Source organism: Panthera leo, chromosome D1 (assembly GCF_018350215.1).
Source record: "Panthera leo isolate Ple1 chromosome D1, P.leo_Ple1_pat1.1, whole genome shotgun sequence".
In the NCBI taxonomy this organism is placed as follows: Eukaryota; Metazoa; Chordata; class Mammalia; order Carnivora; family Felidae; genus Panthera; species Panthera leo.
Window position 1 is genome coordinate 92,869,113 of NC_056688.1, and position 8,072 is coordinate 92,877,184.

Genomic DNA, 8,072 nt, shown 5'->3' on the forward strand with positions numbered 1-8,072 from the left:
CTTTGATTTGTAGTGTTTTCCATCCCTTTAAACTGTTTTGGATTAGTATTATTTTTCTCTAATATGAAAACACGGTCAATCCCAATCTCAAGTGGAACATCAGTTACTGAATATATTAAGCCAGTTTTGCCATTATTTATGGAATTCCATAACGGTATGTGGGACTTTATAGAACACATAAAAACATAACCATCTCTCATCATGTTAGTATCCAGTCCCATTATTGTTCATATCACCCGCTATTTCCCTACATCGGTGAGGCATGATTAAATATTCGTGATATGACACTGAAATAGCACAAAGGAAATGGACAGAACTGAGTTGATTTCTCTTTTTCATTCATTCGTACTATCTTTGCCACGATTATATCAGCTATCATTTTCACGACATTCTCTCCCAGGGTAGCCAAAAAAGGCACCATAGGAATCTTGAAAACATCTCTGAAGTACACCTAATAGATCTATATGCTAAAAATAAATAGTGCCATGCTGCTAATTCGAAATTATGTTGAAAGGAATACACTGTTTTCTATAAGTAAAGACAAAATAACTACATAAACATTTATTGCTTTCTTACCCTCATCAAATATATTTTTTGGTGTGTTACCATTTTCCAGTACGAATGCCCATGCTTCCTAGTTCTAATCCTCAAAAGAGAGATTTAGGGAATCTAACTTAATTAGCACATTGAAAGCTGTTCCAATTAGTCATGGTTCTGCCAGGAGGTGTAAAGTACCAGGAGTTCATCTGTAAAAATGTGACAGCAAAACTCAATCCTTCAGTAGAAGGCATCCGGTACTCCTATAGAAAAGTATATTAAAAAGGTACGTGTGCCAAATATCTCTTATATGCTATACCTTTGCTACTTTGGAACTTTGTACCTTTGCACATGCCATTTCCTCTGTCAGTGATGCTATCACCATTGGGCACATATGACCTTCTTCATTTGCTCTTCAAGGGTGAAATCAAGTATCCTCTCCCCTGTAACACCTTCTCTGCTTCTCTATTTCTGTGTTCACATGGCAGTTTGTTCCATAAACAATAACTATCACACCAATAAAGACATGTTTTTATGAAAATCCCAACTAAGAAATGTCCAGAATGGATCAATAAGCAAAGCCTACCTATCTGCCGTCTAGAAGAGAGAAACTGTAAGTATGGAATACACCAAAAACTGAAGGTGAATGGGTGGGAAAAGATATAACATGAAACCAGGAAGTATATGAAGGCTGAGCTGGGTAAACAGGAAATTCCCCTCACCTGCGTGTCTGTAAAAGTAGTATAATAAGTAAACCATAAGACTAAAAAAGTAATCTTTATTTTTAACAGAGGGAGAGTGTGAGTCAGGGAGCAGCAGAGAGAGAGGGAGACACAGAATCTGAAGCTTAAGCAGGCTCCAGGCTCTGAGTCATCAGCACAGAACCGGACATGGGGCTTGAACTTATGGACACTGAGATCATGACCTGAGCCCAAGTTGGATGCTTAACCGGCTGAGCCACCCAGGCGCCCACCCATAAGACTTTTGTGATCTTAAATGAGTAAACATGTAAAATGTTTAGGTTAGACACATGTTCTAAAACAGTGGTTAGATATTTTATTATTGGTTTATAATGGGTTATAAGAAACACTTGTATAAGGAGCAATGGAAACACAAAGGTGATGTGATTTTGTCTGGTAGTTTATTGAAGGAATTCAAAAGAGAAGCCAATGTCCACAAAATTTGAGAGAACACCAGCAATGCAATCAGTAAAGAAAAGTGGGGATAAAATTTTAGGATGTGGGTAAACATGGTGGAAAGTAGATGGTCTGTTTGGGGAAAAATAAGTGGCTTTAATAATAAGAGGATGGAAAATACAGTGAAAGAGGGAATGGAGATTAGATTGTAAGTGCAGCATGGTGTCCTTGACTGTGTGGGGGTTCAGAGTGTTGTAACATAAAGAGCTTGAGATCTTGCTGAGATTAGGAGTCCTGTCTCATTATACCTTAGCTGTGTGATCCCTAGAAGATGATCTCAGCTCTCTGTGCCTCAATTTCTTCAGTTGTAAAGACTTGAAGATAGTGTAAAACATCAGAATATTTGTGGAATAGATGAAGACATCACTTAGAAAGTTACTACATGCAAAACTGGAGAAAATCATGTAAACTCTCAGTTTCACTTGCATATTAAAAAGAAAAGGTAGTGAAAATATTACTCATTATGAAAGTATTATTTGTAAAATGTAATGTGCTCCATACAGTAATAAAATTAAGGTACCAATTCTTAAATACATACTAAAGTGCTGTCTATTGTATGAAATAAACAAAAATATATTCATTTCTTTTTTCCACTTATTTTCTATAAGGAAACAAATTTTATTAATTCTATTTTTAGCAAGAAAGAAATTACGACTAAGAAAAGCTAATCAATTTCTATAGGTTCACACAAGAAACTTACACATATTTGTCATTTCAAATTCCATGCTTTGCTTCATTTTATGTCTTAAAATGGTTGTTATTGTTAATATTATTTATATTCTATTTATATTTTGTCTTTTGATTCTGTTAATATGATTAACCTGAGTTTTAAATATTGAGAGAAAATAATTAACTGGGCAAGGTTATTATATAAGTAACATTCTTAATCTAGAAACAGTTCCTTATCTGTAATCCAATGATGTCTTTGTTTAAACAAAACTACTAGGGACAAACATTTTTAGATGCTAAATTCAGTAAAAATTAGAAACATTTACTTCCTAGGGAAAATGCTTCAAGCATGTATTAAGAAATTCTCAAAGTAATAATACAACCCACATGGAAATAATTTAGCATCTGATTATAATTAAAATGTCCATCTCTGGAACATCTATCAGACTATGCCACTTGAGCTTTTCCTAGCCCCTTGGTGTGAACTGAGACATGTAATACATTATGCAAAGTCTCCCATTCTAGAAAACCTTGCAGTATACAGTAGTTGCATAAAGCTAACAACTTTGGTCCAAAAAGAATGACAGGCCCACTATTATCTCAGGAGAGCCATTGGCTCTAAAGGTCACACTCAAAATAATTTTTCTAATTTTCTTTCATAATAGCATAGCCAGACTTTCTTTTTTTCTATCAAGTGTCTTTTCAAAAAAAATCTTCAGAAAGACCTCCACAGTCTAAGCAAAGACTATTTTTACTAGTAGGAAGCCCAATTATAGTTTATTATAAAATCACCTGCCATGGTATGTACAGACCAGTTAAAGTGTGTACAATGTAAATTATTTTTTTTTTATTTTAAATGTATTTCAAGTTAGTTAAACAGTATAGCACTGGTTTCAGGAGTAGAACCCAGAGATTCGTCACTTACATACAACCGCAGGGCTCATCCCAACAAGTGTCATCCTTAATGCCCATCACCCATTTAGCCCATCCCCCAGCCACCTCCCCTCTAGCAAACCCCAGTTTCTTCTCTGTATTTAAGTCTCTTAGGGTTTGCCTCCCCCTCTGGTTTTATCTTATTTTTCCTTCCCTTTCCCTACATCCATTTGTTTCTCAAATTCCACCTATGAGTGAAATTATATATTTGTCTTTCTCTGCCTGACTTATATTGCTTAGCATAATATACTCTAGTTCCATCCACATAGTCACAAATGGCAAGATTTCATTATTTTTGATTGCTGAGTGGTATTTCCAGCATGTGTGTGTGTGTGTGTGTGTGTGTGTGTGTGTGATTACCAATGCCTTCAGGTGCTGACCTCAAAGAGCGCTTCAAGTGTTCTAAAAGTTAATTTAGGTATCAAAAGGCAACAAGAATCCTTAGGAGGAGTGTGAAAACCTAGTGAGAAGGACCCCTTGACCCACTAAAGCCCACCCCTCCAGCGTCACCACGTCCAAGAGAAAGGCTGAAGGGGAGGCTAAAGGAGATAAAGCCAAGGTGAAGGATGAATCACAGAAAAGATCTGCAAGGTTATCTGCTGAAACTGCTCCTCCAAAGCCCAAGCCTAAAGAGGCCTATGCAAAGAAAGGAGAGAAGGTACCCAAAGGAAAAAACAGGGAAGTTGATGCCTGCAAGGATGGGAATAACACTGCAGACAATGGAGTTGTCAAAACAGACCAGACACAGAAAGCTGAAGGTGCTGGAGATGCCAAGTGAAGTGTGTGCATTTTTGATAACTGTATACTTCTGGTGACTATAGTGTTTGAAATACTATTCTTATCAAGTTTTATAAAAATGCAGAATTTGGGGGGTACCTGGGTGGCTTATTTGGTTACATGTCCAACTCTTGATTTCCTCTCAGGTCATCTCAGGGTTCATGAGATTAAGCCCTGTATCAGGCTCTGTGCTGACAGTGCAGGGCCTGCTTGGAATTCATTTCCTCCTCCTTTCTGTGCCCCTCCCCTGCTTGTGCTCACATACACATACATGTGCATGCTCTCTCTCTCTCTCTCTCCCTCTCTCTCTCTCTCTCAAATAAATATAAAAAATGCAGAATTCTGTTTTACTTTTTTTTTTAAGCTTGTTGTTAGCACAGAGAACACTTCATTGTTGTTTTGGGAGAAAAGCACATGTCACTAATAGACTATCTCTGAAGCTGGATTGATATAAGGGAAAACACCTTTCCTTTCTAGTTTTGAGAAACTTCCTCTTGGTTCCCGGGAGGACGGTTTCCTTGATGCTGATGGACATTAGCCACCTTGGGACAAACATCTTGTAGTGTAGAAAAACTAAAATTCGCTTTTTTATGTCTTATTTTCCCTCTCTACCTTCTGTATAGACCTGACTCCTTTAAATCCAGAAACCTGTTGGAACTTGACCACCAAAAATATTTCCCGGTACATCAGACAATCTGCTATTGAGATGGCATCTCTCAAAAGAGCTCCTTTTTTAGCTTGTCCATCTTCAAATTGATAATGCTGCCATTTAGATTTCATTTTCTGGAAGTCAGGGTTGGCTTGTGAAAAGTTGTTAAACAACATGCTAAATGTGAAATGTCAACCCTCATCTAAACTTTCCCTGTTCAGAGAATCACATGAAGATTTCATTGGATTTTATAGTGGCTTTCTGATTTGGGCTGTCCATTAAAGAAGGGAGTTTGAAGGTTGTATACTGTTAATGATTATATGTCCATATCTTGCCTATAACACCATGATTGTTTATGAAAAGCATCTTTGATAAAGCTGGATACAGTTTGGCTTGGGGGAAAAAAAGGGAAAAAGAATCCTTGGATTAAAAAGTACTATTCTCTTTTCTATTTTAGTTTACTAAGAGCATAGAAGAGAAAACCAAGCATCTTTGTGTTTTTTCACCAGAGTGTTTAAGAAGACATCTTTGTGATATGTTCAAAAGTACAAACTCTTTGGAATTAAGAAGTATTTTACTATCTACTTGATATTTGATATATGAAGACTTAAGTCCTTTTTTTAATTAAAAAATTTTAATGTTTATTCATTTTAGAGACAGAGAAAGTAAGAGTGGGGGAGGGACAGAGAGACAGGGAGACACAGAATCTGAAGCAGGCTCAAGGCTCTGAGCTGTCAGCACAGAGCCCAACAAAGGGTTTGAATCCCCAACCCATGAGATGACGACCTGAGCCAAAGTCAGACACTTAACTGACTGACCCACCCAGTCATCCCTTAAAGACTTAGGCCTTAACCGAACTTTCCTATCCTCTTTGTCAAACTTTGTTGGATCTGTGGAAATATTACATAAGTTAATTAAAGTAATACTTTTGAAGCAAAAGTTATTATCTTTTAAAATTTTTCCATATCATGATCCCAAACTTAAGTCAAAATGAAGAGTCTAGTGAATATACTCTTTCCACAGGTTGTTCAGTTCAAAGGAGGCTACTCTATAAGGTCATTTTCCTTTGACTAATGTCTTCATATGCTCTATTAAGTGAGTTGTCACTTGGTACTTTATGCCAAATAATTAAAGTAAAAGAAAATACAGCTTAACAATTATGTTATCACTTGTAATATAGCAAATTATTATTACTGACCTTCCCACCAACCTCTATTTATTTGAACCAGTAGGTGCTTCATCTCAAGAAATGGTGAATTTGTTTTCTAGTAATTGGCTAATATGCAACACTCACTGGAGGGGGAGCCAATTGATGTACATTTTCCTGATTTTCCTTTGTTCTGTGACTGGGCTAAAATAGGCAGTTTTATAATATTTTAGCTTAAGTTGAATATACAATTATAATTGAATTTTGACTATAGCCAAACTATAAAGCAAATCCAGTTCATGAACTATAGAATAAAACATCACCAATTAACAAATGTGGGAACCATTGATATTTAGGTAAATTGAGATGATCAGCTGTGGAATAAGTTTTGTCTTTTTCTTCTTCCTTTCCAAAAGAAATAACTGTACCCGGTTCACTTATGCTTAGTCTTTGACTAATGTGTCACTGTGCCTCACATTGTCTTTATCTCTGTAATTCATAATATGAAAATTCATTTATAGCACAAAAATAATGGGCACATTTTACCTCTAATTAAGATTACTCATCAGTTCACACCCACCAAGAATTCTACTGTGCTTTTAATTCATCACTGCTTACTTTAATGTACCTGGTTTAATCACAGTAATACCAGGAATTTTTCCATCATAACCTGAGCTGCACTAATTTATTATTCTCAAAACAGAGGAATTTGAACATTTAAAATTTGGAAATTTATATGTGCATATGTTTAACAATTACATGTATAAAAATGTTTATTCCTCATCTAGTTCTTGCTATCATGCAAGAGGAGTGTTGGAAAATATGTTTGTCCTGCACTCCAATGTTTATAGCAGCACTATCAGCAATAGCCAAGATATGGAAGGAGCCCAAATGAATGGATAAAGAAGATGTGGTGTATATATACAATGGAATATTACTTGGCAATCAAAAAGAATGAAATCTTGCCATTTGCAACTATGTGGATGGAACTAGAGGGCACTATGCTAAGCGAAATTAGTCAGTCAAAGACATATATCATATGACTTCACTCATATGAGGACTTTAAGACACAGAACAGATGAATACGAGGGAAGGGAAGCAAAAATAATATAAAAACAGGGAGGGGGACAAAACATAAGAGACTCTTAAATATGGAGAACAAACAGAAGGTTACTGGAGGGGTTGTGGGAGGAGGGATGGGCTAAATGGGTAAGACGCATTAAGGAATCTACTCCTGAAATCATTGTTGCACTATATGCTAACTAACTTGGATATAAATTAAAAAAATAAAATTAAAAAAAGACAAAAATGAAAATTAAAAAAAACCAGAAAATATGTTTGCCTTCACTCTGAAAAGGAATTCATTTGTTTCAATATTTTATCAATACAGGCATAAATATACAGCCTGAAGATTTTGACAAAGCAAATTACAAAAAAAAAATTCTCTATTAAAAATTTTCCTCATCCCCTTCATCTCCCTTCATCCCCTTCAAAAATGAAGAAATAATTTGTCAGTGCATTCAGCTGTAAGTGTTGGTTCAAGAATTATTGAAAAATGAGCACGGGATCTCTCAAACATCTTCACAAGATCATTTCTTAAATGGACATCTTCTGGATGTGGGCTTACCAAGTAAAAATGCTTCATGACTTAGACGAAAATCCTATGGTAATATTTGGACAAAGACCATTGAAAGTGTCGCTGGCTTGTCTTCAACCCAACTTGGTTCACAAATGAGCTTTGTTAGTATCCTACAGTGCTGGCTTCAACTTCTGCTGTTTGTGAATTAGAGGGAATTACAGTGAGCTTTCAGCCTACATAGTGATTCAGAGATGCTCTACCATCTCAACAAAAGGTTAGCATAGAACCCTATATGTCTACCACGATTCTAAACAGTGAATTCTTCTTGTCAGGGCGTTCCATGTGTCATAGTCAAGGAATATGTTTTATGCAAAAGAGATTTTAAAGATTGTTTTGTACCTTCAAGTGCATTAAAATCAAAATTGGGAGAGTATAATGTATATGTATGTGTATTTACAGTTGTGGGTGGGTAGCTGGATGGGTCATGCACTTCCAAACAAAACACATTTCGGGGTGCCTGGATAGCTCAGTCGGTGAAGCATCTGACTTCGGCTCAGGTCATGAACTCGTGGTTTGTGGGTTCGA

The 8,072-nt window shown here is 36.1% G+C and overlaps 1 protein-coding gene across 1 annotated transcript; it reads left to right on the plus strand.

Annotated features, from left to right (window-relative positions):
- The first annotated feature begins 708 nt into the window (after positions 1 to 708).
- Positions 709 to 4,113, plus strand: LOC122201282 (non-histone chromosomal protein HMG-17-like). Its single transcript, XM_042907171.1, has 2 exons — positions 709 to 794; positions 3,840 to 4,113. The coding sequence occupies exons 1-2, from the start codon at positions 709 to 711 to the stop codon at positions 4,111 to 4,113; spliced, it is 360 nt and encodes a 119-aa protein (XP_042763105.1).
- The last annotated feature ends 3,959 nt before the right edge of the window (positions 4,114 to 8,072 follow it).

Bases quoted from the DNA above. Each gene is read 5' to 3' on its own strand.
- LOC122201282 (XM_042907171.1), top strand. From the start codon at position 709: ATGGTTCTGCCAGGAGGTGTAAAGTACCAGGAGTTCATCTGTAAAAAT. The intron at 795-3,839 runs GTACTCCTATAG...CCACCCCTCCAG, and splicing joins CCTTCAGTAGAAGGCATCCG to CGTCACCACGTCCAAGAGAA.